Source organism: Selaginella moellendorffii, unplaced genomic scaffold, assembly GCF_000143415.4.
Source record: "Selaginella moellendorffii unplaced genomic scaffold, v1.0 SELMOscaffold_26, whole genome shotgun sequence".
In the NCBI taxonomy this organism is placed as follows: Eukaryota; Viridiplantae; Streptophyta; class Lycopodiopsida; order Selaginellales; family Selaginellaceae; genus Selaginella; species Selaginella moellendorffii.
The window spans coordinates 966,205-993,305 of NW_003314287.1; the positions used below are offsets into that span (position 1 = coordinate 966,205).

The following is a 27,101-nucleotide window of genomic DNA, read 5'->3' on the forward strand; positions in this document are numbered from 1 at the left end:
GAAGAGATTGCTTTGTCTTAAAAGTGCTGGGCATTTAAAGATTTGCCACGTCAGTGATAATTAGGGTTTGGGAATATTTCGGCTAGGGTTTAGCATGGGGAAGAAGCGCGCCAGCGATCGCGCTGCTAGCGATCGCGCGGCGGCGGAGGATTGCGATGGTGATCGGTGTCGGATTGAGAATGCTGAGCTGCGGCAGAAGAAGAAGAGGAAGAAGAAAATCGACGATGACGGTGAGCCGGAAGGTGAGAATGTAGTGGCTGATGAGCCGAAATCTGTTAAGAAGAAGAAGGAGAAGAAGAGGGATCATGCTGACAACGAGAATGCGGCTATCAAGGGAAATTCAAACGGGATCAGTGACGAATTGTACGAGCCAAAATCTGAAAAGAAGGAGAAAGACAAGGGAGATCGTCAAATCGAGGTCGATGATGCTGCTAGCAAGGAAATTTGCAATGGGAAGCCAAAGAAAGTGGAAGACTTGCTAGTCATTCTGAATGGACGAGATAGCTCCAATGCAAAGTTTCAAGCTCTCGAGTCCTTCTCGGCAGCCAAGCTCCCTGCTGACGTGATGAAATGCTGTAGCGGGTTTGAGAAGCCGTCTCCTATACAAGCTCACTCGTGGCCGTTTCTTCTCGATGGAAGAGATCTGATTGGAATCGCAGCTACTGGCTCCGGTAAGTTTCGTTTCTTGGAGATGTATCAAATCTTTATATGTTTTTTTTGTCTTTCTGGTTTGTTCCAGGCAAAACTTTAGCTTTTGGTGTTCCCGCTCTGGTTCATATCCTCAACCATAAAAAGAAAGAAAAGAAGCATTCAAAGGGATCACGCTGCCTTGTTCTCTCTCCAACTCGAGAACTGGCCCAGCAGGTTAGTGATTTGTCTTTTTTAGGAAGAAGGCAAACCTTCGAACATGACATGTGTGATAATCACGTCTCAAGATTGCTGCCGTTCTGGAGGAAGCTGGAGCCAGCTGCGGCGTTAAAGTCGTATGTCTTTATGGAGGGAGTTCCAAAGGGCCACAGTATTCTTCTTTGAGATCCGGCTGTGTGAGTTTTCAAACAAACAATGGGCCGTGACTTTTTTCTGATTCATGTCATTTGCGGTGCAGGATATCGTTGTTGCCACACCTGGTCGCTTGCAAGACTTCGTTGATGAGGGCGTTTGCAAGCTTGATCAAATTACTTATTTGGTAAGTAGTCAGTATTGTTCATCAATTTCTCAAGTGCTTATGTTTCGCAGGTTCTAGATGAGGCTGACCGCATGCTTGATCTTGGCTTTGAGCCTGCTGTTCGAGCAATTGTTAGTCATATACCCCAGGGTACGGAGGTTTTAATCTTTTCAAGCTATCACTTACTTTTTATCTTTCAGAAAGACAAACCATAATGTTAAGTGCAACCTGGCCAACTTCTGTACAAAAGCTTGCCCAGGAATTCATTCAGGACGCAAGTCCTGTGAAGGTGCGTTTTTTTTTTATCACACAGGAGCTTATAATTTTTCTCCAGATTACTGTAGGATCAGAAGATTTATCTGCCAATCATGACGTCACGCAGATAGTTGAGGTTAGTTTTGTTGGCTGGCTTTAGATTGATGCTCACAAAGACTGTTTGTAGGTGCTTGACGATAAGTCTCGGGACAGACGCTTACAGGAATTGCTTCGGTTATACCATAAAACAAAGAGGTGATGTGAACTGGTTTAAGATGCTTTTTGATATTGTTTTCTTACTAGAGTGCTCGTTGGATTCACAGGAATCGAGTCCTGGTTTTTGTTCTGTACAAAAAGGAGGCGGTCCGAGTAGAAAACTTTCTCCAGAAACAGTAAGTGGACGGTGTGACTGTTTGTATGATCTAAGACTTCCCACGTTTTTCGTGCTATAGAGGTTGGAAAGTGACGGGCATACACGGCGACAAGTCTCAACAGGCACGAAATCAAGCTCTTAGTGCGTTCAAGGACGGGTCGCATCCTTTACTGGTAGAAAGTCATCGATCCTCGTTGTCAACTCACAGTTTTTCCTTTGCTTTTAGATTGCCACGGATGTGGCTGCGAGAGGGCTCGACATTCCAGACGTAGAGTTCGTGATAAACTACAGCTTTCCTCTCACCACCGAGGACTATGTGCACCGGATTGGTCGCACAGGCAGAGCTGGAAAGAAAGGAACCGCGCACACTTTCTTCACCACTGCTGACAAGGTACGCACTTTTCTTATTGGCAGGAACAAATCGAGCAAACTTTGATTCCTGTCTTCTCAGGCTCGCGCTGGGGAGCTTGTCAACATTCTAAGAGAAGCTCGTCAGATCGTCCCGGAGGAGCTGCTCAAATTCGGCGCTCACGTTAAGAAGAAGGTATATTTGTTCTGTCCGATCGATTCTTTCCATGGAAAACCAAGTTTTTCTTTCGCAGGAATCAAAATTGTATGGAGCTCACTTCAGAGAGCTCGCTGCCGATGCGCCAAAGGCCCAAAAGATCACTTTTGATGTATCAGACGAAGAGTAGAGGATTTTTGAAAGAGCTAGCATATTCGCCTAGGGTTTATCGGGCATCCTAGGGTTCTTGCGGAAGGAGAGGCAAAGGCGCGATGGCGATGTCGACGTTTGTGATGACGCTGGCGGCAATCGGCGCCGCGTACGTGATGATGCGAGGCGACGTGGTGAAGTCCTCGGCGGTGCTGCGCAGGAATCTCAAGCAAGTCAAGACATGGCTGGAGGAGGATCTCCCTCACGAATCCTCCCAGGCTGCGAGGTAAGCCCGCCCTTCCCCTGATCGCAGCAAATTTCGATCATCCATCGCCTCTTTCGTCCCAATCCCGGGCATTCCAGTGATTCTTGGTAGCTCTTTCTTCGCAGGAGCATTGACGTCAAGCCCAAGCACATAGAAGAGCGGCCGATTTCGTCCATGCCAGTCGATCCACAGCCGCATTCTCACCAGCAGCCGCAGCCGCAGCAGCAAGCAAATCCCCCAGATCAACAGAAGCAACAGCAAATGTGAGAGACCGATTTTAGGGTTCTTCGTTATCAACGGCTCAGATAATAAGAATCACCGCCGTCCGCGTGTCCACGTGGACGACATCCGGCTTTCACTGGCTTATCGCAATCCATAGTGACAGGAGTGGTAATGGCGTCGCCACCTAAATCCAATCCGGATGGAGCGTCTCGCCGCCATAGCCCGAATCAAATATTGCCATTCACATTCTGCCACGTGTCAGGAATATCCACAAGCGTTCCGCCAGCTAGGCTCGGCATTTTTTCTACGTCGACCACACAAACCCTCCTTTAAATTTTCCCTTCCTCTCGTTTTTTCGCCCTTTCTCTTCCCGGCATGAACTGAGATGTGCGTCTAGCGCCTTATCTTCTTCTTCTCTTATCCGATTGGTTCTTCCATCTCGAAATATCTCTCATCCTCTAGATTTCTTGGCCCTCCATTGTCGGCGGTGGACGCATTGTAGCGCAGCACGAGCTAGGGTTTGCGCATCCGGCTTCGCGGTCGCGGATTTCTTCTCTAGGGCTCAGTGAGAACAATCCGTGAGGATTGTCAGCGCTACTGTAGATTTCTACGCCGCAACCGCACTGCGCGGCGCCACTGTTGGAGGGGCGAGCTAAGCATCCAGGTACTTGAGAGAGATTCGCAGCTTTAAGGTCAATCCGGCGGGCAATGTGATGACGAGGAGGAGCTCGGCTTTCTGGATTTAAGCGAAGAAGAAGAGGAAGAAGATGGAGGAATTGGATAGCAAGGGCAATTTCTCCGTCCTGGGGAAGCCCGTGGTTCTGGAAACAATGGCAGATCTACTGGCTGCGATGATGCCAATTTGGGTCGCCATTGCGTTTGGCATCGTGCTGGGCTGGTCGTGGAAGCCTCGCTGGGCAAGCTTCCTCGTTTTTGGGCTGAGGAGCCGGACGAGGCTGCTGTGGAGCACACCGCCAGGGCTGGGAGCGAGGCGGCTGTGGCTGGCCATCACGGCGGTCACAGCTTGCTCGATGCTCAAGCAACTTTGGCTGAAATTCAGCGCCTGGAGGTGGCCCAGGACGGATTTTTCTGGCAAGGAGACGCAGTCAAGGTACTTCGGCTTGTTCCTTCTTTTCTTTCTCATAGCGAAGTTTTGTTGTTCCATCAGTTCATCCCCGGGTGATCAACAGCAAGCTAACTGTGCCGTCTCCGACGAAGATTTGAGAAAGTTTTTGCTGTTGCTCGAAGATCGCGATGGAGGGCCGGCGTGGCAGATGATGATGGACCGTTCCACGACAGGCATGGCTTACCAAGCTTGGCGACGCGACCCTTCCGTAAGTGATATCTCTTGGCTTTCTGTTTTCGTTTTTCTGATGTTCTTTCTTTCCTTGTCTCTAGAATGGCCCGACGCAATACAAGAGTAGAACCGTCATTGAGGGCATCACGCCGCAGCTCATGAGAGATTTTTTTTGGGACGACGAGTTCCGAGTGGAGTGGGACGATATGCTCCTCTCCGCGAAGACGCTCGACGAATGTCCCGAGACCGGATACATGCTAGTACACTGGGTTAGAAAGGTACGGAAGTCTCTTCGACTCGGGTGCCACAACTCAAACTTCTGCCATGCAGTTCCCATTTTTTTGTAAGGACCGTGAGTACACGATTGGGAGGCGCATTTGGGAGCACGGCAACACATACTACTGTTTACAAATGGTAAGCATCATTTACCCATGGCAGCGTCGCTCACTCGCCAGCTTTGCTTTGTGGTTAACAGGGTGTCGAAACAGACAAGGTTCCCCGCAAAAACAAGCCACGACGTGTAGACGTGTTCTACTCAAGCTTCCGGATCCGTGCAGGTAAAAAGTGCTAGTTTTTCTTCTTCTTTTTGTTTCGTATGACTCATGGACGTGTCATTCCTTGAATTGGCAGTGGAGTCCCGGAAGGGCGATTCCCAGCTGACCGCGTGCGAGGTGCTGCTGTTCCACTCGGAAGAGATGGGAATCCAAAAAGATCTGGCGAAGCTAGGCGTCAGGCAGGGGATGTGGGGATGCGTCAAGGGCATGGAGCCTGGCGCTCACAGCTACTTGGCCTCCCGCAAGAGCGCCAAGCCCCTGTCGCGGCCGGCGCTCATGGCACAGATCACCACCAAGGTTCCGGCGTCCGTGTTTCGAGAGCTCGGGATCGCCGACACGGCGCTGGAAGTCCAAGCCGGCAGCGGTAGTGCCGTGGAGGAGGCGTCGGCCGAGAACAAGAGAAACGTTTGGAGATGGATCATCCTGGGTGGCGCGGTGGCGCTGGCCTGCGGCGTGGACAGGGGCGCGGTGGGCAAGGTGTTACTGTTTGGGATCGCGAGGAGGCTGGGGAGGCTTGGGAGGAAGCTATAGGAGACGTGGAGAAGCGAGCGAGCGAGTGAGCGAGCGACACACAGCATGGGCGATGGGTATTATCTTTTCTTCTTATCACAGCTTTGTTCTTCGTTGTCTCGAAGGCTGGAGGAATAAGTCGATTCATCAATCCAATCAGTCCAGCTGCATTGCATGGTTCTTTGAGATGAGATCCTTTTTTTTTCTTATGATGAACACGAGAGGAATAATCTACTGCTACTTTTTTTTTTCCATAGAGGAAGGCAATGGTTCTTTAGAGTCTAGACTTTTTTCCTCTCGTCTATCTATCCAGGAAGAAAAGTAAAAAAGGTGATTTTTTTCTTGTAAAGAAAGGAAATTGGTCCTTGTTGGACTTTTTCCTTCCCAAAGTTACAAAGAAAAAATTTAAAAATTTGATCCGGTTTACAACATGAAAAAGAAAAGAACAAGCAAGCTTTTTTTCTTCTTTTTTGTGTTCTCGCTGGAAATGGTGTAGCTTCCATACTAGCTAAGAGTGGAGGAGGTGGGAAGAGGCATCGTCCTCGTCGGCGGAGGAGCACCCATGGAAGCTGTCGACGAAGAATTTCTCTTCAAATCGATCACCACCACAGTGATGTTGTCTTTGCTCCCATTGTGCAAGGCGACCTTGAGGAGGAGCGAGGCTGCCGTGCCACACGGGGAGTCGTCCTCGTCTTCACAGCTGGTGGAAGTTCGCGAGACATTTGACGTTGCTCGGCGGGGGCGGCGGCTCGAGAGGCACTTTCGAGCTATGTCGCAAGCGGCCTCGTTCGTGACCTTGTCCCACAGCCCGTCACTCGCCAGAATGAGGCACTCATCGTTGTCATGCCGAGGCAGGCACGTCACTTCCGGGTTTGCAATAAGGAATGGAGTCATGAATTGGTCGCCTGTCACCAAAGGAAGAAACAAGAAAAGGCCACGGCTCCGGTGTTAAAAAGCAAGCCAGAAAAGAAAAACAGGGGCGCGAGACGTATCAAGAGACTCACCTATCGATCGTGACATCGCAAGAATTCCCAAAATCCGGGGGATGTCCCAGTTGATCACTTGGCCCCCGGCAGCTTCCACTCGAGCAAACTCGTCCGGTCTGCTAGGCTGTGGAGGAGGAAGACACAAACAAACATTCGCGTCAAAGTTCTTATGAAACAAGAGAAGAACTTTACCTTGTGATCGACCGTGAGGGGGATGGCTCTTCCGCCACGGGACAGCACGGCCCGGCAGTCTCCACAGTTTGCGACCACGATCTGGCTGCAGCCAACCACGGCCACCACGGCGGTGGAGCCGACGGTCTCTGGAATCTGGACGTCGCAGCCGTTTCCTGCGCAGTTGCTGCAAGCGTCGCCGCCGCAGCTGGGCCTCCGGACTTGCTCGTCCACCTTGAGGAAGCAGCCGGTCATGACGTCCTCCCACAGCTTCTCCGGATCACTGGTCTCCTCTTGCCTATGTCTGTTCATCTCGTCCACGAGAACGCGGTGGAGCCGGTCTCGACAATATGTTGCGGCCTGAGAAGATCCAGCAAAAACACGCAAAGTTAGTAAGCTCGCGGCACAGGAAACAAAAGGAAGCTTTGGAAATCCCAGACTAACCTGTGATCCACCGTGACCATCGTAAACTCCAAAGAAATGGTAGCTCGACGAGGAAGAAGTTGACGCTCCCGAGCAGCCATTGAGGCTGCAAGGCAAGCTCAGGAAATCCGGCTCGGTGGCGACAGTGTCCTCCATCTCTCGCCTCCTCCCGCAAACTGACACTGTTCCATACGGCGGACAGGAGCTCTGGCCCGACGAGCAGCAGCACCCAAGGTTGGGCAAATCCTCGGAGCTCACAGAGCTCGAGGAGGAGCTCGAGAGCAAAGATGGTAGCACGTCCTCGCTACATTTTCGCTCCTCCTCCTTGCTTTGCTGCTGCTGCTGCTGCTCTTGCCCCTGCTGCTGCTGCTTGTGTTCTACCACCTCCTCCTCGCTCTTCATCTCCTTGCACAAACCTCCTCCTTCCTGGAAGTTAATCCTCGAGCGCTTGAACAATCCATTCCCCGAATTGGCCAGAATCCTGATGCGTCTAATCTCGATACGCTTCCTCCTCAGCGCGCTTGCCGCGCTCTCGCAAGGAAGAACGTCCACGCCCACGCCCTTACATGGGCATGCGTCGTCAGTGCTTTTGCAAGGAGCCAGTGCGTCCATATATCCACCACCCGCAAAAGCTGTAGCTCTTGGAGCGCGCTAGAGATGCCCAGTGCCGAAAAGCCCCCTGTGTGCTACCAGCTAGCCAGCAAGAAGAGATCCCAGCTACGATTGATGGAGCATTTTCCCCTCTCAAATTTCCCCCAACCTGTGAGCTCCAGCGCCCGGCCGAGCAGCGATTAATTGCCAGATCCAACAGAAACCCCAGGAATATCGACGAGGATTTCTTACCATGGATCATCCGAGTGCCAAACAAGAAAAGCAAGGCAATCTTCCCTCGATTTCTCCCGATTTCTCGGAGCCGCGCGCTGGCCGCTGCTGGGAGAATCTCCGCCGGGCGCTCGATCGCGTCCCTTGCTCGCTCGCGCTCGACCTAGGTGAGCGCTCAAGCTCTCGCACTCGCTCTCTATTTTTCGTTCGTCTCTCTCCTCTCCCCGACTCAGAAAAAATGGGACGGGAGAAAGGGGCAGCGCGGGCAGGAGGGGCAGGGCGGGCAGCGGGCAGGCCTGAGTAGGGCACCTGCCTTTTCATATGCGAGCCACGGTCTGCCCGGTCTGCCCTCGGCACATGGCAGCATCTGGGGCGTCCATCGCAGCAAACACGTGGCGCGAAGTCTGCTGATGGGCGATTCACATGGTAATTTTGCTAGCACATGGCAAATCTTTTTTATTGCCCATCATTCACTTCTTTTCTCAACCATCGCACACGTTGCGTTTTTTGAATTTGTAGACGCTAGGGTTTATGCCTAGGGTTTACACGTCATTTCAGCCTCTCCGGGCGGAATCCTCGATCGAGGGGCTGGCGCTGGCGTTTGTTAGCGGATCGAGCTGGAATGCGCGTCGCTCCTCCACGCTGGGATAGTTTTTCTCGGGATTTGCCGGAATTTCGGTCGAGAGGCTGGCTGTGGGAGCATCGCGAAGAGCTGAGCGTTTTTGATGGACGCCCAGGGATCGTTTCTCAATCAGATTCTGTGCTTGAAGCAAGAAATCGATCAGGTATGCGTGCCTGTTGCCTCGCATTCTAACTTTCTAGAGCAGTTAAACGTCAGGGTCGGGCTAGAGATCCGTGAGACGATAAGATTGGAATCAGAGCTAGTCCGGTGTGCCGAGGACACCCAGGAAGCTGTGAAGGATGAGAAAGAACTTCTAAGGACTTACGTGATTCGCGAGAACGAGTACTCGGACTTGCGCGCCACATCAGGTACCTACTCTTTTGTTGCTTGGCTGTGGCTATGCTGAGTGACGCTTAGTTGCCTTGGAGAAAGTAAACCAGGAAACTATGCACGACCTTTCGAAGCTCAAGTCTACGAGGGACGCGCTCAAAAAGAAGATCACTGAAGAACGGTAGCTTGAGTCATGGTCATGATGGATTTCCTCAATTCTTTTCTTTTTCTCTGACGCAGCGATACATTTATAGCGCATTGCAGGAAGTTTCAGCAAGCGCACGACGAAGCTTTTAGTGCTGCTTCGGTCCACCTCCGTCGCAGCATCAGAACCATGAATGAAGAAATCGTGTCTCGGGAAGCTTTGATCGCTGAGAAGAACCGACGGAATGACGGTGATTATGTCAGGTGCTTTTTGCGTGTGAGTTGCTGACACTGCTGAAGTGCATCTCAGAGTTACAGCAACAAGTAGATGCAGCTCAAGATCACAATTGCAGCTTGCTCATTGACATTGCTAATCTAAAGAAGGAGCTGCAAGTTGCGGAGTCAAAGAGGAAGCTAGAGTGAGTCTTCGATTGTTTTTTTATAATCCTATAACAGAGCGACACGTTTGGACAGGCCCCTCGAGATTCTTGAGGAAGAAAAACGTCAGCTACAGGATTGTATTTTAGCTCTCAAATCCCGTTTAGCCAGCATACAAGGTACTATTGTTAAGGCTGTACCAACCCAATTTGATAACTCTGCTTTCCAGAAAGAAAGAGAGAGATCAGAATGTCCGATAAAGCTGGAAGCTAGTTCGGCAACTCGTGGGGCCTAGCAAGTGATAAGCTAACGCGTTCTGGTGGCTGTAAGGAAATTGCAGGTCCCTGTAGCCATTGTGATCCAGTACGCCCTGTGGCTGAAAACACTCCCAAGGTGTGATATCTTTTTCCACGTAGAGCTTATTCTTTTCCTGGTTTTGAGTTGCACTTCCATTGTGTGTAGCCGAAAAGTTGTACGAGGCTCATCTCGGGACGAAGTGAATCGTGGCAGATATGAGTGAAGAGGAAGCCAGGTTACCTCAGAGTTTGATGAGAGTCCTCCCTGACGACCCCTATGAGCAGCTGGATCTGGCAAGGAAGATTGCCTCTATGGCTCTTGCTACTAGAATGTCGGAATTGGAAAACCGCGTGGGTAGAATTCGGGAAAATCTTCACGAGAAAGACAATTTGATTGAGGACCTCGAGCGCAGAATTACCGATGCTGATCAAGCCATTCAAAGAGCAAACATTCGCATCCTCAAAACGACAGACGATCAGGTTCGCATTGTTTCCTTCTCTCGTTGATCTTTGAGCCTGTGTTTGTAGATAAGGCTATCCAAGGAAAACGAAGTGCTGCAAGGGACCATCACTAGATTGAGGCATGATGTTTCCAAGGTCCAAGCTATCCTCTCTTTCTAAATCGTGTCGAAGTAATCGTGGTCGACTGCAGATGGAGTCTGTTCGAAAGTCATTGGTCCATACATTGCAGCTGGATAATCCTGTAAGTTGACACTCTTTGTATATACTAAAAACCCTGACCAGCGGCATTATAGCATCTACTCGATACCGCAGATGAAAAATCGTCTAGTCAAGAAAACAGGCTTAAAAAAGCCATGTCTATGGACAACTCCCCAAGATCACCTCTTCAGGAACCTATCAGAACCCAAAGCTACGACAGAGTGCAAGGTAAGAGCTGCACTCCACTCGCCTAGTGCATCATACTTAATTTTTCACTTCCAGTGGAGGATGATATGCAATCTTCTAGCGTGGAAGATGCCAGGAGGCGAATGCTTCTTCTTAAAGCGCGCCCGGCTAGAAGGTCCATGTCCGACTTTGCCAAGACTCGCGCTCTGTCAGTACCACGACAGTTTGATCACGAATCAGATTGTAAGTTTTATTGAATTGGTTCTCCTGTAGCTTTGGGTGGCGTTGACTTTGTTTCGCTTGGTTGTCAGCTCCACTATCTCAAGAAGGAATCGCACTAACACCACCGATAAGTCCACCCAAAACATCCCCACCCAAGAGTCGGTCGGCAACAGGGTCCCCCGTGAAACGTAAGATTCCGGCACCGACACCGCCACAAAGACCGCGATATAGCGAGGCTGCTACAGCCCCCAGCTCTCCTCCTCGCTGTAAGTATTCGTCCTTTTGGAAACTTTGCCATTAAACACGTCCAGTTGTTGCGCAGCCCCCTCGATGATGAAAGCCGATGGAAAGGAGTTTTTTCGGCAAGCAAAGTAAGACAGTGTCTTCCTTTTCTTTCCATTTTTCAGACGAAGACGAGCTGTTTTTTCTCCCTTTTTTTTTTCCAGGAGCCGCCTTCCTTACGACCAGTTCCGTGCGTTGCTAAACACTATCAAAGAGCTCAATTCCCACCTGCGGACGCGAGAGGTACGTACCACCAAACTTTGGAATAAAAAGAGAGAAAAGGTGTGGCATACACTGACTGGTTGTGTTCGTGTTGTGTCCCAGGATGCCTTGAGAAAAGCGGACGAGATATTTGGAACAGAAAACAAGGATTTGTATGCGTTTCTCTGCCAGCACCTCCCTTCCTAACGTAACAACAAGTCTTTCAATCTTGTCAGTGATCTTCCAAGTCTTTCAATCTTGTCGGTGATCTTACAACTTCTTTCGCACAGACAAAGCGAGGCAATGCCGAGACAACGACGCTCCTCTTCTTTCTTCCAAGATTGATGAAGGACAAAACGCGATGGAAGTCCTTGTCCGCAACAACAACATCGCTCTGGCCAGGTGTTTCGCCGATGCGCGGCTCGACGACGCGCGCGCCACCTTTTCGGCAATGCAAGAATGCGACGTCGTGTCCTACAACACGCTGCTGTCCGGCTATGCCCGAAACGGGCATCTGCGGGAAGCGCAAGAAGTCTTCGCCCAGATGCCCGAGCACGACCGCGTCTCGTGGAATGCGATCATCGCCGCGCACGCCCGCGCCGGCGACGCCGCTGGTGCGCAGCGCCTCTTCGATCACTCGCCCGAGAGGAGCATTGTCTCGTGGTCCGCGCTCCTCCACGCAAATGGCCAAACCGGGGATCTGGCAAGCGCCACCGCGCTCTTCGATCGCATGCCCGAAAGGAACGTCGTGGTGTGGAACACGATGCTCGACTGCCATGCCCGGCGCGGGGATCTGCGAGAGCTGGCTGATCTCTTCGACGCGATGCCGGCGCGCGACGTGGTGTCGTGGAACACTGCGGTGGTGGCATTTGCGCGACACGGGCGGATCGATCGGGCGCGGGAGATCTTCGCCGCGGCGCCCGCGCGATCGGCCGCGTCCTGGGCCGCGATGATCCAGGCGCTCGGTGGCGAGCGAGAACAAGCTGAGGAGCTCTTCGCCCAGATCCCGGAGGTGAGCATCGCGTGTTGCAACGCCATGGCGGCAGCGCGGGCTCGCGGTGGCGATTCGGAGGGAGTGATAGCTCTGCTCGATTCTATACCCGATCACGACGCTGCGTCGTGGACGCTTCTACTACACGATTACGCGCGCACTGGCAAGCTCGAGCAAGCGAAATCCACATTCGATCGCATGCCAAGAAGAGATCTAGTCGCCTGGAACGCGCTTATCTCCGCATATGCCCAAAATGGGCATTTGCATGAAGTAAAACACTTCTTTGATTCTATGCCTGAGAGAGATCTCGTGTCGTGGAACATACTTCTAGGCTGCTACTCGGAAGCAAAAGAGGCAAATCTTGCAAATCATCTCTTTGCTACAATGCCAGAGAAGGATTCCATCTCTTGGAATTCTCTCCTCTCGGCAGAAGCCCAGACATGCCATCTGTCCCAGCCGAAGCTCTTCTTCGAGCGAATGCCGGAGCTCACTCCGGTTTCTTGGAGTTGCCTGGTTGCCGCCTACAGCCACTTTGGCCGGTTCCAAGATGCGATTCTTTCCTTCCGCTCGATGCTCCTCGCAGGCCACGGTGCCAACCAGATTGCTCTCTCGGCAGTTCTTGCTGCCTGTTCCCGAGCTGGATTGCTTCTCCCGGTGTGGAACCACGTCACCTCGGCCCAGGTGGATCACTGCCTGTCTCCGGACGCGTACAACTACTTCTCCGTCCTGGACGTGCTCGCGAGATCGGGACAGCTCCAGGCGGCGGTGGATCTTTTCCACAGCATGCCGTTTGCTCCCACCATCCCGGCGTGGACGTGCCTTTTTACTGCCGTTCTCAAAGCCGATCAAAACTTCTGTCCCTTGCTCGTGTCACGCTACTGCCACTACGCGTCGGCCTCTTGCCGCAAGAATCCTGATTCGTTTGGCAGCGCGGACGAAGTTCCTGCAAGCCACACGACAGAGTGAGAACGAAGCACAGTAGCAGCAGAGCTGGAAAGAATCGCAAAGCACGAAAAAGGTGGCGACTTACACGTACTCAAGCAGCAGGAATTGACAAAGCAAAGCCAAACCAGGAAGAGAGACATTCACAGTGTTTTCGCGGAGGAAACTGTAAAAGATGCGAGCACCACCTCCAGGAGAGATCACCGGCGAGGAGGAGGTCACCCTCGGCGTCCTCGTACGCGATAATGTGGTGCGGGATTGCGTTAGAGAGGCTGCAAGCTTGCTCCGCCGCCGCTGTGGAGGCTTCCTCCTCCGGTCCGAACATCGATCGTAGTGCCGCTGCGAAGCTGCCATAGCCATCGTAGTCACTCAGGCAAATCCTCCCATCTATGGAGCGTCCCTCCATGACGACAGTGATGACTCGGGTCTGCTCCGGTGGACGTCCCAGGAATAAGTTCTCCCCACCACCTACAGTTGCAACTTTAGACTAGAATTTTTCCATATCTTTGCGATGGATGATGAAATGAGTACCTGGGTTGTGGAGACCGAGTCCCACACTGCTGGAAGGAAGATTCCAGCCCTGCTGCGGCAAAGGAAAATTCATGTCTGGCCGGAAGTTGGCGTTCAAGCCAGTGAAGTAGCTCGTTGTTTGGTTCTTCCAGCCATGAGATAAGACCAGCGAGCTCGACGGCAGTGCCGCTGCCTGGCTCATTTCCGGTCGCCACTCGACAAAGCTTTTGCCTTCGGCTTTCTTAGAACCGATGATCCTGGCGTTGCCATTGTCCGTCACGTCCTGGCTCATCAAGCCCGCGCCGTGGTGCTCCTCCGGACGACCGAGAAACGGCGACTTCTCGTGCGGAATGCTCGTCGGCCGGATCACTGACGTGGGGAGGCGTAACTCTGGCCGGAACTGCGGCGGAGGATAGCTGTAAGGTGGTGGCTGCCTGAATCGCGCCGCTGGGACAGTTGATGGATCCACTGGCTGTTGCTGTAGCCACCAAGCTGATGCTGCTGCTGATGGTGCTGCTACTGCTCCAGCCGTGTTTGGATCGTGCTGGGAATTATGAGGATCACCTGGAGTTGACTTGTCCAGATTGCCTGTAGCTCCTCCTGGGCCCTGCTGTTGATCCGGAGAAGGCTTTCCACCATCGCCGAGATCCTGCTGCTGATCCGGAGACTTTTGAGCCACTGCTCCTCCCCCGCTCCTCCGTCTCTTCTTCTTCTTCTTTTCGTCTCCCGCGGCCTTATCCGCCTCCGGGGAGGATCCACTCGTCTTCTCCAGTTCCAAGTTTTGCAGGCCAGCGATCGTGGAAGCTCGCTGATCCAAGCTCGTCCGGTGACACGGCGAGCTGCCTGAATCCGAGACCGACTGAGACGGAGAGCCCGGGTCCTGTGCCGGCTGCTTGTCTTTCACGGAAGAAACCATGGAGGACCACCACTAGTACTGCAACTTACTCGAGAGTTCCTCTTCCAGTAGTGTTGACTAGAGGCTATGACGGGGTCACACTCACCAGTCGTAGCAGCATCCATGATTGTTGCGGCCAAGCATTCTCTGGCTGTTGGTGGTGCCGCTCGTGATTCTCCTCCTCTCGAGTACAATCATCCAAATCCATTCCTGCAAACAAAGCAAAGGAAATGGATGATGAGTGTACCGATTCCAATCGAACTTCCCAGAAACACACGTACATCATCTCACAGTGCTGCTGCCGTGTTCTCGAGTGAATCCAGCCCACACCATCCACATTTCTCCATCGCGAATGCGCCGCGCAAATCGGAGAAGCAAAGAATACCGGTGGATGCTCCAAGAAATTAGAAGGAATGAAAGCGAGGTCCGAAGAAAACGTGCATAAAAGATGGGGCAATCTCCCAAATATTTTCGCCCATACGCGAATCACCTCACACTCGTCGAGATCATGTCGCGAGCGATCCAAGATCCTGCAAAGCACGCGCAGGATCTCTCGTGAGGCGGTCGCTTGCGCGCCCGCTGCCTGTGCCGCAATCAATCAATCCCACTTGATCGATCGCCCGCGCTTACCTCTCGCTCTCGCAATCACGGGCGCTCCTCTCGGGCAATAAAATCCATCCATCTCTTGAATGCGATGCGATGCCACTAGAGAAGGAGAATAGCTAGAAAAGAAAAGAGAGGGGGAAAAACCTACAAAGCTTGTTTGTTGTTGTGAAAGATCTGGCCTTCTTTCTTTCTTGCGCTGCCGCCGTCCCAAAACGGCAGGTCCCCAAAATGCCGCCCTCGCATCCCGGCCGTCCAAACTAGGGCTGGCGTCAAGCACGGTCGTTTAGTTAAATACGTGGAATTTGACTTTGTCGGATTCATGTTGTGGACGTGGGTTTGGGGTTTGCAGTCAAAGACGCTGCACCCCACCAACGTGACACCACCCTATAAATCTCTGTTCTTTGTTTGGTTTGATCTTGCTGACGTCACAACCAAGGCATGGATTTTCAAACAGTTGACATTGGCATGCTTTAGACATATCATCCAGAATCTAGAAATGTAATGTAATTCCCTTTTTTTTATTATTATAAGAAAGCTCTTCTCTTATTCATGATTATTCACAATATATTCTTTAGGCACTAAGTAAAAAGCATAAAATTCACCTCACCCATAGTCTTCACTTTCAATTTAAGACTTTTAAACCAAAAGAAATAGCTGGTCCTCTTGGTTCTAAATAATAGCTTTAATTTAATAGAAATAAACAATAGCATAACAACTCAAACTAATTTACCACTTATTCATTTGGATAGGTAAATTTAAATATTGACTTTGCTGCTATTAAAATTTGCTATCATCAACTTGGACTTTGTGAAAGTAATGATCATTTACAACAAAATTAATGATAATAAATAATAAGTAAAGAAATGTTTTATCATTTAAAATAATTAATAATTGAAATGAGGAACCAATTTCTACTTTTGAAATTTTATTAAATAATTATAATTAAATTTAAATATTTTTGTGGATCAACGTAAAATATATTTAGATATTCTGGGATATTCTACCATCTAATGGTTGTTATTCATTAGATTAATCTTGTATTTATAATTTATAAGCTATCTAAACACGAGTATATTTTAGTTTATTCACCATCCAATGGTTGATATATGATAGAATTTAATCTTCTATTTATAAATTACAAGTAATTTTATAATTATAAACTTCCAATATGATCAATTAAATTAGAATATAATAAGTATTACTATTAAGCAAACTAAGTTTTGCTGCATGCAATATGCATTAGTTTGGTTTAACTGAGAGAAATTTTGGAGGGTTCCCATTACCCTTAATTTTAATGTTTATATCAGTAATAATAAGGTGCATGGAACAAGGGGTTTTAGGGAGGGACACCCACTATCCCCTAATTCTAATGCTATATTAATAATGGAATGCATAGGATAAAGTGTTAAAATTCTTCCTTTTGCAAAACTTCTTTTAGGGGATGCATGAAACTCACCTTTAATTATAAACTTGATGAATGACTCAATCTCCAAGCTCAGCAATGTTAATAATATTGCTAAAAAAAAAGATTATACAGAGTTGAAGGTCATGTTATTTATTTACTTGATGCATCCTATTAAAGGCACAAAGTACTCTTAGTATTAAAACCAATTTAAAACATATTTTATATTAAATAATTAGACTTTATTTCTTTTTATTTTTTTCAAGGCCTCCAAAAAGTCTAATATTTAATTATGACTATTTGATATTTGGATAACAAAAAATTTTAAATACAATCAAAATATAATAATAATTTACTGGTGTTTGTATAAAATGGCAATCATTACTTATAAAAAATAAAACAAATTTAACTAAATTGGGAAAAACTATTTTAGTGCACTATGATTCAAAGCGTCATCCTTAAAATTAGGAATAAAATCATAACTTATTGAATCTGAAGAACCAAAATGACAATCCCAATTCTAAGTATAATGGAGTCTCTTCCTCTCGGCCTCCCACCGGCCGCGGCAGAGCAGCCGCTGGGTGGCGCGTGGTCATCATTGGGATCGTCGGTAGTTGTCAGGCACAAAATTTCAATAGTAGACTATACAGATTATCAATTCGAAATTTATACACTGGAATTAGATTTTTACAAAAATTTACTAAATTCAAGCACTTTCAATTTTCAACTTCTTAACAAAATTACATATTAATTTTACAAGTGAAACAGGCAACACTTATTTTAATTGAACTTTGTCAATTAGTGGGTTGAAGATAGATTCAGTATAAGCCAATACAAACTTTAGACACGCTGCCTCTTGTTCCTTCTTGTGCTTCTCCCTGTGTCATTCTGGAACTTCTTCTCGTAGCTCTCGTCACTGTCACTTGGATTGGCTTCCTCTTCTTCGTCTTCTTCATCCTCCTCTTCTTCTACTACTTCCTCCTCCTCCACCTCTCCTTGTTCTTCTTCTTCCTCTTGTTCTTGTTCTTCTTCGTCTTCTTGTTCTTCTTCCTCCTCCACTTCCTCCTCGGACTCGTGTTGCTGCTGCTGCTGCTGTTGGCTCGATCTCTTCCGCTTCAGCTTTCTCCAGTCTTGCGACTGCTGCGAGCTCTCGGGCTTGTCCTCGGTGCTGGACGTCGGCGCCTCGCTCTCGGAATCCTTGGCGTTGGCGTAGCGAGTCTTTACGACAGTCTCCCTGTATCTCGTACGCACTTTTAAAACGATCGGACCTTTGCTGCTGCTGTTGCCTGCTGATCCGCTTCTCCTGGAGCCCGTCTGTGGTGTCGACGACAATTCCCGAAGGCTCGACCTTGTCCTCTTTGATAACGCCACCTCCGTCACATCTTGTCCGTCCTCCACGGCCTTGAGCCACTGCGAGTCGCTGAGAATGTCCGAGTAGATCACTTCCTTTCTCTTCCGTTTGCCTTCGAGTGGAGTGGAGTCGTTGTTTGTGGCAATGTCGTCGGTCTTGAGAAACACCCACTCGGGCACCTCGTGTTCCTCCATCAGCCGAGACCTGTATCCTTCGTCCTTGCGTCTCTCCTCGTCCATCTCCTCGAAGAGCTCGAATTCCTCCTCGGACGACGCCGTCAAGCGGTTGATCTCCCGCTCGCTTGGGACGTCCGCCGACAAGTTGGACGTTCCTTTTCTCATGATCTCCTCGAGAAGTTCCCGCCTCTCCTGAGCTGGAAGAACACAGAAAGCGTAAGTTAGAAATAGGAAAAACAAAGGTTATAAAAACGTTACGGGTGGATGTGGTGTTGAAAAGCCCAGCCTGGATAACTTTTGCGTCGATTCCCATCTTTGACTTTGCTCGCTCCAAGATCTCCTCCTCGATAGATCCCACACTGACGAGCACGAAGACATGAACTTCCTTCTTCTGTCCGATACGGTGCGCTCTGTCCTCTGCCTGCTGATCCATCTGTGGATTCCAATCGCTGTCGAAAATAATAACTGTGTCTGCTGTCTGAAGATTGAGCCCGAGGCCACCAGCACGGGTGCTGAGAAGAAACATAAAATATGGGGAGTCCTCCGCATTAAACATTTGAAGCTTTTTGCCACGGTCCTCCGTCTTTGTCGTCCCATCAAGCCGTAGATAAGTAAATCCGCGCGTCGTCAAGTACATTTCCAATAAATCCATCAGACGAGTCATCTGAGAAAATAGCAGCACCCTGTGTCCGGTCTTTTGGAGCTTGGGCAGCAACCGGTCTAAGAGCTCAAACTTGCCGGACGCGCGAATAATCTCGTCACGATCTCGTGGTTCGTAATCCTTGTTGAGAAACAGGTAAGGGTGATTACAGCATTTCCGGAGCTGCATCACCGTGTTTTGCAGCCCCACTTGCTTTTTTCCAGAGCCTAGATTTCAAAACAGTTAGAGCAACAACTACAAAACAAAACGAATGACGAGAACCTACCAGTAAGCAGTCCAACACGACGAGATTCGATCATTTGTTGATAATAAAGTTTCTGCCATGCGGAAAGGTCGCATTTTAGCATCACTTGCGTCTTTGTAGGTAGAAATTTTTCCACTTCAGACTTCTTTCTTCTCAACAAAAAGGGCCGAAGGACCTGTGAAAATTACGTTTTAAACTAAAAAGAGAAGGAATAAGGAAGTCGTACCTGATGCAAACGCCTTATAATCAAAAGTTGTTCTTCTTCTGTAAGAGAAACTTCCGCTCGATCGGCAAATGGTGCATTAAACCATTCCTCAAAATTCCCGCTAGAATTGAAAATTGCAGGTAAAATGAAGTTCAATAGAGACCATAGTTCTTGTAGACTGTTTTGAATGGGTGTTCCTGTTAAGAGCAATCTCCGCCTTATGTGATACCTGCACAAACACATAATTAATACCAGAACAACGCAAGCAGCAATCTTACCCGGCAGAAAGGGTTCGAGCGAGCATACAGTCGTGATTTTTCAGACGATGCCCCTCATCAACAACCATGTAATGCCAACGAATCTTTTTAAGAAACTGTTTGTCACGCATTATTAGATCGTAGTGTGTTATAAGCACGTTGAAAGATCCTTCACCGGCATGTTGCTCTCTGAGAATTCTGCGATCTTCGGCACGACCATCATACATAACTACGGAAACACTGTCCAAAAAAATCCAACAAGGTTCAAGCGAAAACTTATAAAACAAGTCGGAAACATTACCTCGGAACCCAAGTACTAAACTCGTGAGCCCAGTTCGGTAAGACAGCCTTGGGTGCTACGATGATATGTGGACCATTCAGGCCCTTGTTCTCAATAAGGTATGCAAATAAAGCAATGGTCTGTATAGTCTTACCCAAACCCATCTCATCGGCCAGTATCCCGTTCAAGTTATTGTTATAGAGGGAGAGCATCCATTGGAGTCCCTCAATCTGATAAATTCTCAGTTGCCCTCCTTCCAGCATTGCAGGTTGTTCAGTGACCTGCAAGAAAAAGTGTCAAGCTAAACATTAAACAACTCAAACGGAAAACTTGCCTGCTCCTCAATCTGGTGAACAGCAGAATTGTACTGCCTTTGTCCTTCAAGATAGTCTCTCTTTTTAGTATCAACGTCACCCTTCCCAGATTCAGGTTTGGATTTCGGAGATGACAAGCTCGACGGATCTTTCGTTACATCTCGATTCCGGTCCTTGTGCTTATCCCGTTTGTTAAAAGCTTCAACCGGGTCTGTATCCTTTTGCTCTTGAACCATGGCACCCAGACGCTGCAGTAAGTCATCTGTTTTTGATAACAGTGTCGTCAGCCGCTCATTTTTGCTCTCTTCCACCATGCGCATGTACGCTTCTTGGTCATCGGCTCTAAGCGCCTGATATCTCAGCCTTTCAGCGCGTGTGGCCCGCTGCTTTTGTTTCGCATGCCAGTTCTACAGGAAAAAAAACTGTCAGCAGAGATCTAGTGGAAAATGCAAACAAACGTACAATAATCCCATCATTGCGCTGCTTTTGAAGCTTCACAATTTGCTGGCCTTGTAGAAGAAACTCCCTACCAAAATTCATAAGTTCGCTAAAGAATTTTCGTTTCCTTGTTTGTATCCTGTCTTGTTCAGCTTGTTCAAGCCGCCTTTGCCTCTGACACACAAAAAATAAAAAATAAGGAAAAAAAAAGTACTAATAGTAAAATATACCTCGTCTTCTCTTTTCTTCCGCATCTGCTCGTCTGAACCACTGTAAGCAGAGCCAGTGTATCCACCCAGAAACGATGATAAATGATAGCGCAATCTCATTAGTCCCCAATCAACTAAGTGAGTTTCCACTCGGTTGCATGTCTGCTTAAGTCGTAGCTCCGTGGCAACCTCGAATCTAACTTTCCTTTGAAGTCCTAGCAGCTATCCAAACAAATCATGAGGCCCAGCATAAAAAAAAGCGATTGTTTGGGACTTACCTTAAGCGTATTGAGCTCTATCTTAGAACTTGGTTGCATTTCTTCGCTTGACAAGCCTGGGAAGAAGCACGTAGAAAAGAAGTCTAAGCCAAAAAATTCTTACTTCCAAGTTCTTTCAGCCGACGCTTGAGCCGGCCGTAGAAACGAGACTCCTCGGACCTTCGCAGCCGTGCCGCCGAGACGTACTTGGAGTGCTCCAGCGACGACTCGAAATTATGGAGCAGCACCCCTCTCTCCTCCTGCATTCGCAACACCAGTCAAACTCTGAGAGCTAGACATCCCCGAAATACCTCCAAATCCAGCAATCCATCCATGCCATCGTGATTCTCCTCTGGCTCCGGCTGATGCTTCTGCAGAGAGAAGGATCAATCCCGCATCATTTTCCTGCGGACAAGACCTACCTTCTGATCGGCAATCCAGCCCTCACGCAGGCGCGCCACGGATTCCAGCAATGCGCCCGGCAGCGCCACATCCCTGGCGATCAAACAAAGCGCCCGGAGAAGGAGCTTGAGCTGTCGGCGCTGCTCCAGCGACAACACGAGATCCTCCGGCAGCTCATCGAGGAATTGATGCGAAATTTGCCCATCGCTGAAAACACCCATGGACATAATTTCCTTCCCAGGGAAACAAAAACCCTAGACTAAAATAGGGCATCCGCCCACAGATAAGCGGAATATGCCCGCCGCCTGATAGAATGTTCCTCTTCCATTTGTACTTACAAGTTCTTGTCTTTGTTAAAAAACTCCCTATAGCAACAAAACTGCTACACAGCGAATCAATTATATATACGCGCTTCCTCCCCGAGAGTGGTGGTGTTCGTCCTCAATCCTGGGAGATCCCGAGAGTGGTGGTGTTCTTCCTCAATCCTGGGAGATAACTTCACCGAATTTCATGAAGAGATGGCCACCGGAGTTCGTGCTGCTGGCCGAGAGATTGTCCGCGTGCTTGCTCTCGGCATAGTCGTCAATGTAGCGCCGCTGGTTTGGATTCGACGAGACCGATTTCTTGGAGAGTGCCGGCACTGGCGAGAGCGAGAAGAGAACGTTTGCGACGTCGTGCATTGCCGGTCGCTGGGCCGCTTGCTTTTGAGCGCAGAGTAGAGCCAGCCGGATCATCTTTTGGACGGTGCCAATGTCTTGGCAAGTGTCTTTGATCTCGGCGTCGATCACTTCCATGACGGTGTTGTTGTTTACGTGACTCAATACCTGGACACAAGAAAGTAAGAACGTAGTTCTAGCGAGGAAAAGATCACGTACCCATTGATGCAAGTTCCTTTCGTCGTCTACGGCTTTTAATCCGGTGATGAGCTCCAGGAGGACGATGCCATAGCTATACACGTCCGACTTCTCGTTTAGCCTCGACGTGCGCGCGTACTCGGGGTCGATATACCCTATGGTTCCCAGGACAAAAGTCGATGTGTGCGTCTTCGTCGGACATATGCTCTTGGCGATTCCAAAGTCTGATATGTGCGCGTCGAAGTTCTCGTCCAGCAAGATGTTTGAGGACTTGACGTCCCGGTGAATGATCCGCGGACTGCAATCGTGGTGAAGATATGCCAGCCCCTGGGCGGCTCCCAGAGCAATTTTAAGACGTGTATCCCAGTCCAGCTTTACTTTTCTCACTGGTCCTGTAACACAAGCGTGATGAACAAAGAAGCTTCGAACCGAGAAAGATCTCATACCGTGCAAGACGTCCCACAAACTTCCGTTTTCCAAATAGTCATAAAACAAAAGGTTGCCTGCCGGTGACAACGAGTATCCGTGTAAGCCAACAAGGTTCCGGTGCTTGATATGGCCCAGAGTTTCCAGCTCCGTTTCAAACTCGTGAATGTTTTGAGGGAAGTGGTTGTACAGCTTCTTGATGGCAACTGTCTTTCCATTCTTGAGCGAGCATTTGTAAACAGTACTAGAAGCTCCGCGGCCAATTATGAAGCGTTCGTTAAGATTGTCTGTGATCCTCATAACATCATCGTAGCTGTGGCACGCCATGTCCATGTGAAGAACAACAAGGTTGGGCGGACCTGTGTAAAACACGAAACAATATTAAAGACTGACAGTGGCAAAGCTGAAGAATGCGTGCGTACCTTGGCCAGTTTTGCTTGAACCCTTGGCGAACGGTTTAGAATGATTCAATCTTATGCCCAAGAAAACCAGTAGAAGAACCAAACAGATTGCAGCTATTGCTATACCCATGATTGCCGTTGCTCCAATAGTATTGGACTGCTTAGAGCGATAACCGCAGACAGTTTTAGTGGAAGTTCCGCATAGTTGTGAGTTACCAATGTAACTGTAAAAGGAGAGATGAGAAAACCGAAAGCGAACCATGTCTCAAATACCTGTCGGGCGTGAATTTTGAAAATATTGTGCCCGACGGTACCTCTCCAGAGAGGTTGTTATACGAAACATTCCTACAGAAAATTGTCAGTCACACAAAACACTGCTCAATGTCGAGCTTACAGGATGTTGAGACTAAAACAATTCGTAAGTTGAACTGGAATAGCACCTGATAACTTGTTGTGTTGCAGAAACCTATCAACATTGGGCAAAAATTAGTTCTATGAAAGCGAGTAACATGAATCCTTACAGAGTATTTAATGTCTGTAACTGGCCTAACTCTGGGGGTATGTTCCCTGAAAGCTTATTTTGCGAAAGATCCCTGAAGTTGTGTGTTAGCGGCGCGCTAGAAAACAGAAAGCAGCAGAAATAAATCTTACAGCAAGTCAATACTCCGTAAATTTCCAAACTCCGATGGGATCTTTCCTGAAATATCGTTATTGCGCAAAATCCTGCCATTCGATCGTATAAGAAACATCAACTCGCAGAAATCACACTTACAATGTCAATAGATGTTCTAGGTCACCAACAGAGCTTGGAATGGAACCACTGATATAGTTATCAGACACGTCCAAAGTATCCAGATTTACTATGTGACCAAAGTCGTCAGGAATACTGCCGCTGAAGAGATTTGACGATAAATTCCTGCAACAACGATAAATTATAGTCAAACCACGCAGCACGGAATAAACCACTTACAGATAGGTCAGGCTATCAAGCTTCTTCAGTTGCGGTGGAATGCTCCCATTTAGACGGTTTCCGTGCACATTGCTGGCAATACGAAAGAATTAGCGACTCGAGCCCAAATACAGACAACTTACAGATAGTTCAGAGCATTGCAAGAGCTTATGTTTTCAGGAATACGCCCATACAGCTGATTGTTAGCCAGGTTCCTGCTGTAAACTATTAACACAAGCAATACAACCGAAAAAAGACGTACAACTCAAATAGCTCGCTTAAAGATCCAAGCTCAGATGGAATTTCTCCAGTCAGTTGATTATCATTGAGTTGCCTGCATTGTAAAGCAGATCGCTAATCAATCGTAACACAAATAATCGTAAACTTACAAGTAGCTTAACTTCGTCATGTTACCAAGCTCGGGAGGAATAGTTCCGGTAAGTAAGTTACCGTGCAAATACCTGGCGTTTCCTTAAACTTAGTTCAACGCCTTGACAGCAAGTTCAAGTACATACAATTTACCCGTATACGTCAAATTTCCCAAAAGAGCGGGTATGTCACCAACTAGACGATTATCGCTCAAATCCCTATAAAGCATCAAGATTGTTAACTACAACTAGCCAAATAAATTGAATTTACTTACAATACCGCAAGGGCCTGCATAAGCCCAATCACTTCAGGTATTTTTCCTGAAAACTGGTTGCCTTGAAGTGATCTGATACAAAACATTATAACATTCAGGAAAACGAGACGAATAAACCTACAGGGTGGCCACTTGCAAAAAGCCAATGTTGTATGGTATTTCTCCATTCAGGCGATTATATGCTAGATCTCTGCACCAAAACCCATGTCACGTGAATGAGAACACCGAATGAATGTAAAGATTGTAATCCACATACAAGATTTCAAAACTTGTGCAGTTGCCTATGTTATCAGGAATAATCCCAGAGATATTGTTGCTGCGCACATCACTGAAAGGCAACCTTCCCGTAAGTCCGTGACAAAAATCAATGACAGAAACTTACAAGTACCAAAGCCCGGTCAAACGGCACATATCAGAAGACAGCGTTCCGCTGAGAGAATTGTCTCTGAGCCCCCTGTTCCAAATGATAGACATAAAATCATTCCTATGAAAAAATGAGACTTACAGGTACTGTAAAACCTCGCTCCAATACAAGAGCGTGGGTATCTCTCCAGTGAGCTGATTTTGAGCAAGATCCCTGCCCGTCAGAGCAATAAGATTAGCAAAAGCATTCACCAGAACAGCCTCAAACTCACAGCGTCTTCAGATTCGGCAGCTGAGAGAGGGTCGATGGAATGGGTCCCGTGAGCTGATTGCTTTTGAGAATCCTGCACCCACATGAACGCATGAGACAGATATTTTCGGAGACAATCGGCCATATACGCACAGAGTTTCAAGCTGTTTGAGCTGCGATACTGAAAAGGGGATGTCTCCGACCAATGCATTGAAGGATAAATCTCTGAGAAACAGCGTCAGACCCAGCAAATCTTGAGAACAATACAGGCTCACATGTATTTTAGAACAGCACAGTCGCCTATTTCATCAGGAATCTGACCACCAATGCTGTTCTCTCGCAAATCCCTGCCAGACATACGCATTAGACTCCAAACTCCACGAAAACAGCTCCATCCAAGCTTACAGATACTGAAGACTTTTCAACTTTCCTACCGATGGAGATATCACTCCGGAGAGGCTCAACTGGGTGAGATTCCTGCACAAAACAAATCAGATGTGCGCAATGTACATGAAGCGTGAAGCAAAAAACACATACAGTCCAGTAACGGAAAGTGTCACGTTGTCACATGTAACTCCCCTCCAAAAGCAAGGATCGTGATCAGCGGAACCATCCCAATCGTAAAGAGCATTGCCGGCATTACTGAACGACTTCTTGATCTCGAGCAAAACCGCGCCTGGGAACGGAGCAACAAACAACTTAGAACGCCCAACGTAGACCGAGGATCCAGAAACCAAGAAAAAGGAGCAGCAGAGAAAAGAAATCACAGAAACAGATACTCTACTCACCGTCGTTGGAGAGCGCAGCAGCCTCCTGAGCTACACCAGCCCAGAAAAGCAGCAAGCCCACAAGCAGAAAGAACGAACGTAGAGCCATATCAAATAGCTTGAGAACCTCGAGCGAGAAGGAGCGCGAGAGCTCGAGGCTAGCTGCTACACTTCCACAGAGATCAGACCGAATGACGCTCGGTCATTGTACGCCCCTGCATTGGTTCCCCCGAGCCCACACTGCTAACATCCCGGCGTAGAAATTCGCAGCCGCCCTCTACAAGCTAGCTCCTCCTTTCCAAGCCACCATAGCGAGCCCTGCGTTTACACCTCCCTTCCCTGGCAAAAGTCCAGAAAATATATCCCTTTCCTCTTGGCTAAACCCCTGTCCCTCAATCAAGGCGGCAAAACCCCTCCACTGCCGCTGCCAAGAACCTGCATTCCTGTGTTGTGCTGCTGTGCGGCCCCTCAAAAAAGGCAAGCAGCGGCTGTTGAGTCACTTCCCTCCCATTCACTGCTCCAAATCGCTGGAAAAGAAAGACCCCCACCTCTCTCTCACCTCTTGTCCCTAGCGCGACCCAGAAGGCTGCCAAGAACTGGGGGCAATCGATTTCAAACCAAAATTATTCAAGCGCAGCACCTCCCAGTTCCCCAGTTGGAGCAGCGCCAGCGCCAGCGCCAGCGCCGGCAGCCATCGCCATCAGTGATCAGACTGGAGCACGCAAAAACTGGAACATTAGCAAGCACAACACCGATCCGTGTCAATTCCGACGCCGCGCCCCACGCCAGGCCGATATTATGCCCATGAAAGCTCCACCGCAGCAGAAATCCGTCCTTGGATGAGAGCGAGCTGGATCCGATCCTCCAAAATATTCCAAGAAACCAGGAGCGGGGGAAAGATCGATCGATCGATCGCGCTGCTGCCGCTGCCGCTGCTGCCGCGGAGCCGATCGACACCCTGCAATGCAATCTCTTGGCGCCGGAGAAGTGATGAACCTAAATGCCGAGGAGGAACAAGAGACGCATTTTGGCAGGGATCGATAATCCGCCCCGGCGGGCTCTTGATTGCTAAAATTCACTTTACTCCGTTTTACCTGACGGGTAAAAGCTTTCTACCACCCCGTCCATACACGCTCTCCCACATGGGGCGACGATAAGGACGTATGTCCTCACCCCAAAAACTCCCCGCCCAGCAGCAGCAGAGCGATAAGGACATATGTCCTTGGCGCGCTTCTGGGCGCTAAGGACGGGTGTCCTTGATGCAAGGACACAATCCTTAGCTCCCCGGC

At 48.8% G+C, this 27,101-nt stretch overlaps 10 protein-coding genes across 18 annotated transcripts; 6 read left to right on the plus strand and 4 right to left on the minus strand.

The window, feature by feature from the left end:
• The first annotated feature begins 71 nt into the window (after nucleotides 1-71).
• LOC9628814 (DEAD-box ATP-dependent RNA helicase 5) lies at nucleotides 72-2,518 on the plus strand. The gene is made up of 13 exons (XM_002974922.2): nucleotides 72-671; nucleotides 740-864; nucleotides 936-1,043; nucleotides 1,106-1,186; nucleotides 1,237-1,315; nucleotides 1,366-1,454; nucleotides 1,500-1,556; nucleotides 1,608-1,675; nucleotides 1,744-1,812; nucleotides 1,873-1,966; nucleotides 2,020-2,184; nucleotides 2,245-2,337; nucleotides 2,396-2,518. The coding sequence occupies exons 1-13, from the start codon at nucleotides 95-97 to the stop codon at nucleotides 2,486-2,488; spliced, it is 1,698 nt and encodes a 565-aa protein (XP_002974968.2). The 5' UTR covers nucleotides 72-94; the 3' UTR covers nucleotides 2,489-2,518.
• On the plus strand, nucleotides 2,463-3,184 carry LOC112347993. Its single transcript, XM_024679808.1, has 2 exons — nucleotides 2,463-2,734; nucleotides 2,839-3,184. The coding sequence occupies exons 1-2, from the start codon at nucleotides 2,571-2,573 to the stop codon at nucleotides 2,978-2,980; spliced, it is 306 nt and encodes a 101-aa protein (XP_024535576.1). The 5' UTR covers nucleotides 2,463-2,570; the 3' UTR covers nucleotides 2,981-3,184.
• Nucleotides 3,185-3,274: 90 nt separating this feature from the next.
• Nucleotides 3,275-5,482, plus strand: LOC9637840. The gene is made up of 6 exons (XM_024679797.1): nucleotides 3,275-4,046; nucleotides 4,104-4,269; nucleotides 4,334-4,510; nucleotides 4,563-4,646; nucleotides 4,708-4,789; nucleotides 4,863-5,482. Exons 1-6 carry the CDS (start codon nucleotides 3,703-3,705, stop codon nucleotides 5,315-5,317), a joined length of 1,308 nt encoding a protein of 435 aa, XP_024535565.1. The 5' UTR covers nucleotides 3,275-3,702; the 3' UTR covers nucleotides 5,318-5,482.
• A 136-nt stretch (nucleotides 5,483-5,618) lies between these two features.
• LOC9637841 (probable protein phosphatase 2C 9) lies at nucleotides 5,619-7,986 on the minus strand. The gene is made up of 4 exons (XM_002975100.2): nucleotides 6,898-7,986; nucleotides 6,475-6,813; nucleotides 6,301-6,406; nucleotides 5,619-6,201 (listed from the first exon to the last, which is right to left on the minus strand). The coding sequence occupies exons 1-4, from the start codon at nucleotides 7,486-7,488 to the stop codon at nucleotides 5,801-5,803; spliced, it is 1,437 nt and encodes a 478-aa protein (XP_002975146.1). The 5' UTR covers nucleotides 7,489-7,986; the 3' UTR covers nucleotides 5,619-5,800.
• A 252-nt stretch (nucleotides 7,987-8,238) lies between these two features.
• On the plus strand, nucleotides 8,239-9,262 carry LOC112347992. Its single transcript, XM_024679807.1, has 5 exons — nucleotides 8,239-8,483; nucleotides 8,526-8,688; nucleotides 8,738-8,831; nucleotides 8,891-9,045; nucleotides 9,105-9,262. The coding sequence occupies exons 1-5, from the start codon at nucleotides 8,424-8,426 to the stop codon at nucleotides 9,215-9,217; spliced, it is 585 nt and encodes a 194-aa protein (XP_024535575.1). The 5' UTR covers nucleotides 8,239-8,423; the 3' UTR covers nucleotides 9,218-9,262.
• A 105-nt stretch (nucleotides 9,263-9,367) lies between these two features.
• On the plus strand, nucleotides 9,368-11,499 carry LOC9628815 (uncharacterized protein At4g15545). Of its 5 annotated transcripts, none has more exons than XM_024679806.1 (11): nucleotides 9,369-9,704; nucleotides 9,754-9,948; nucleotides 9,997-10,065; nucleotides 10,121-10,171; nucleotides 10,224-10,356; nucleotides 10,411-10,557; nucleotides 10,626-10,802; nucleotides 10,859-10,907; nucleotides 10,983-11,061; nucleotides 11,143-11,250; nucleotides 11,310-11,499. In XM_024679806.1, the coding sequence occupies exons 2-10, from the start codon at nucleotides 9,781-9,783 to the stop codon at nucleotides 11,224-11,226; spliced, it is 957 nt and encodes a 318-aa protein (XP_024535574.1). In that variant the 5' UTR covers nucleotides 9,369-9,704; nucleotides 9,754-9,780; the 3' UTR covers nucleotides 11,227-11,250; nucleotides 11,310-11,499. The 5 variants fall into 5 exon arrangements, with proteins under 5 accessions (XP_024535573.1, XP_024535572.1, XP_024535574.1 ...); XM_024679803.1 differs by having other exon boundaries at nucleotides 9,369-9,565; nucleotides 9,635-9,948; XM_024679805.1 differs by having other exon boundaries at nucleotides 9,368-9,948; nucleotides 11,143-11,227; nucleotides 11,310-11,421.
• Nucleotides 11,381-12,341, plus strand: LOC112348090 (pentatricopeptide repeat-containing protein At2g35030, mitochondrial-like). The gene is made up of 2 exons (XM_024680148.1): nucleotides 11,381-12,183; nucleotides 12,311-12,341. Exons 1-2 carry the CDS (start codon nucleotides 11,381-11,383, stop codon nucleotides 12,339-12,341), a joined length of 834 nt encoding a protein of 277 aa, XP_024535916.1.
• A 435-nt stretch (nucleotides 12,342-12,776) lies between these two features.
• On the minus strand, nucleotides 12,777-15,334 carry LOC9637842. 5 transcript variants are annotated; one of them, XM_024679802.1, is made up of 4 exons: nucleotides 14,639-15,334; nucleotides 13,484-14,567; nucleotides 13,141-13,432; nucleotides 12,777-12,953 (listed from the first exon to the last, which is right to left on the minus strand). In XM_024679802.1, the coding sequence occupies exons 2-4, from the start codon at nucleotides 14,376-14,378 to the stop codon at nucleotides 12,881-12,883; spliced, it is 1,260 nt and encodes a 419-aa protein (XP_024535570.1). In that variant the 5' UTR covers nucleotides 14,379-14,567; nucleotides 14,639-15,334; the 3' UTR covers nucleotides 12,777-12,880. The 5 variants fall into 5 exon arrangements, with proteins under 5 accessions (XP_024535570.1, XP_024535567.1, XP_024535568.1 ...); XM_024679799.1 differs by having other exon boundaries at nucleotides 12,912-12,953; nucleotides 13,041-13,432; XM_024679800.1 differs by lacking the exon at nucleotides 12,777-12,953 and having other exon boundaries at nucleotides 12,960-13,432; nucleotides 14,639-14,940; nucleotides 14,988-15,334.
• A 1,755-nt stretch (nucleotides 15,335-17,089) lies between these two features.
• LOC9628816 (probable ATP-dependent DNA helicase CHR12) lies at nucleotides 17,090-21,400 on the minus strand. The gene is made up of 13 exons (XM_024679790.1): nucleotides 21,180-21,400; nucleotides 21,069-21,128; nucleotides 20,882-21,017; nucleotides 20,779-20,834; nucleotides 20,522-20,722; nucleotides 20,316-20,465; nucleotides 19,874-20,260; nucleotides 19,561-19,820; nucleotides 19,281-19,499; nucleotides 19,024-19,231; nucleotides 18,819-18,972; nucleotides 18,151-18,759; nucleotides 17,090-18,089 (listed from the first exon to the last, which is right to left on the minus strand). The coding sequence occupies exons 1-13, from the start codon at nucleotides 21,384-21,386 to the stop codon at nucleotides 17,206-17,208; spliced, it is 3,531 nt and encodes a 1,176-aa protein (XP_024535558.1). The 5' UTR covers nucleotides 21,387-21,400; the 3' UTR covers nucleotides 17,090-17,205.
• An 86-nt stretch (nucleotides 21,401-21,486) lies between these two features.
• Nucleotides 21,487-26,893, minus strand: LOC9628817 (LRR receptor-like serine/threonine-protein kinase ERL1). Its single transcript, XM_002975103.2, has 25 exons — nucleotides 25,834-26,893; nucleotides 25,583-25,721; nucleotides 25,451-25,522; nucleotides 25,321-25,392; nucleotides 25,199-25,270; nucleotides 25,068-25,139; nucleotides 24,938-25,009; nucleotides 24,815-24,886; nucleotides 24,689-24,760; nucleotides 24,554-24,622; nucleotides 24,433-24,504; nucleotides 24,305-24,376; nucleotides 24,179-24,250; nucleotides 24,052-24,123; nucleotides 23,933-24,004; nucleotides 23,811-23,882; nucleotides 23,613-23,756; nucleotides 23,492-23,563; nucleotides 23,362-23,433; nucleotides 23,235-23,306; nucleotides 23,114-23,185; nucleotides 22,862-23,064; nucleotides 22,460-22,798; nucleotides 22,035-22,405; nucleotides 21,487-21,983 (listed from the first exon to the last, which is right to left on the minus strand). The coding sequence occupies exons 1-25, from the start codon at nucleotides 25,919-25,921 to the stop codon at nucleotides 21,639-21,641; spliced, it is 2,922 nt and encodes a 973-aa protein (XP_002975149.2). The 5' UTR covers nucleotides 25,922-26,893; the 3' UTR covers nucleotides 21,487-21,638.
• Between the last annotated feature and the right edge of the window lie 208 nt (nucleotides 26,894-27,101).

Coding starts and splice junctions, on each gene's coding strand:
- LOC9637842 (XM_024679799.1), bottom strand. CDS start 14,378: ATGGTTTCTTCCGTGAAAGACAAGCAGCCGGCACAGGACCCGGGCTCT. Junction 13,433..13,483: donor ACTCGGTCTCCACAACCCAG/GTACTCATTTCA, acceptor TCTAGTCTAAAG/TTGCAACTGTAGGTGGTGGG.
- LOC112348090 (XM_024680148.1), top strand. CDS start 11,381: ATGGAAGTCCTTGTCCGCAACAACAACATCGCTCTGGCCAGGTGTTTC. Junction 12,184..12,310: donor GCGCGCACTGGCAAGCTCGA/GCAAGCGAAATC, acceptor TCTATGCCTGAG/AGAGATCTCGTGTCGTGGAA.
- LOC112347993 (XM_024679808.1), top strand. CDS start 2,571: ATGGCGATGTCGACGTTTGTGATGACGCTGGCGGCAATCGGCGCCGCG. Junction 2,735..2,838: donor GAATCCTCCCAGGCTGCGAG/GTAAGCCCGCCC, acceptor CTTTCTTCGCAG/GAGCATTGACGTCAAGCCCA.
- LOC9628815 (XM_024679805.1), top strand. CDS start 9,685: ATGAGTGAAGAGGAAGCCAGGTTACCTCAGAGTTTGATGAGAGTCCTC. Junction 9,949..9,996: donor TCAAAACGACAGACGATCAG/GTTCGCATTGTT, acceptor CTGTGTTTGTAG/ATAAGGCTATCCAAGGAAAA. Junction 10,803..10,858: donor CCCCAGCTCTCCTCCTCGCT/GTAAGTATTCGT, acceptor GTTGTTGCGCAG/CCCCCTCGATGATGAAAGCC.
- LOC9628817 (XM_002975103.2), bottom strand. CDS start 25,921: ATGGCTCTACGTTCGTTCTTTCTGCTTGTGGGCTTGCTGCTTTTCTGG. Junction 25,393..25,450: donor TTGAAAAGTCTTCAGTATCT/GTAAGCTTGGAT, acceptor TATGTCTGGCAG/GGATTTGCGAGAGAACAGCA. Junction 22,406..22,459: donor TTTGTGGGACGTCTTGCACG/GTATGAGATCTT, acceptor CTTGTGTTACAG/GACCAGTGAGAAAAGTAAAG.
- LOC9637841 (XM_002975100.2), bottom strand. CDS start 7,488: ATGGACGCACTGGCTCCTTGCAAAAGCACTGACGACGCATGCCCATGT. Junction 6,814..6,897: donor ATGGTCACGGTGGATCACAG/GTTAGTCTGGGA, acceptor GGATCTTCTCAG/GCCGCAACATATTGTCGAGA. Junction 6,202..6,300: donor TGCGATGTCACGATCGATAG/GTGAGTCTCTTG, acceptor CTTTGGTGACAG/GCGACCAATTCATGACTCCA.
- LOC9628814 (XM_002974922.2), top strand. CDS start 95: ATGGGGAAGAAGCGCGCCAGCGATCGCGCTGCTAGCGATCGCGCGGCG. Junction 1,044..1,105: donor CTTCTTTGAGATCCGGCTGT/GTGAGTTTTCAA, acceptor TTTGCGGTGCAG/GATATCGTTGTTGCCACACC. Junction 1,187..1,236: donor TTGATCAAATTACTTATTTG/GTAAGTAGTCAG, acceptor TATGTTTCGCAG/GTTCTAGATGAGGCTGACCG.
- LOC9637840 (XM_024679797.1), top strand. CDS start 3,703: ATGGAGGAATTGGATAGCAAGGGCAATTTCTCCGTCCTGGGGAAGCCC. Junction 4,047..4,103: donor GGCAAGGAGACGCAGTCAAG/GTACTTCGGCTT, acceptor TTGTTCCATCAG/TTCATCCCCGGGTGATCAAC. Junction 4,790..4,862: donor AAGCTTCCGGATCCGTGCAG/GTAAAAAGTGCT, acceptor TTGAATTGGCAG/TGGAGTCCCGGAAGGGCGAT.
- LOC112347992 (XM_024679807.1), top strand. CDS start 8,424: ATGGACGCCCAGGGATCGTTTCTCAATCAGATTCTGTGCTTGAAGCAA. Junction 8,689..8,737: donor GGACTTGCGCGCCACATCAG/GTACCTACTCTT, acceptor AGTGACGCTTAG/TTGCCTTGGAGAAAGTAAAC. Junction 9,046..9,104: donor GAAGAACCGACGGAATGACG/GTGATTATGTCA, acceptor AGTGCATCTCAG/AGTTACAGCAACAAGTAGAT.
- LOC9628816 (XM_024679790.1), bottom strand. CDS start 21,386: ATGTCCATGGGTGTTTTCAGCGATGGGCAAATTTCGCATCAATTCCTC. Junction 20,466..20,521: donor GGAAGAAAAGAGAAGACGAG/GTATATTTTACT, acceptor TTTGTGTGTCAG/AGGCAAAGGCGGCTTGAACA. Junction 19,821..19,873: donor TTCACCAGATTGAGGAGCAG/GCAAGTTTTCCG, acceptor TTTTTCTTGCAG/GTCACTGAACAACCTGCAAT.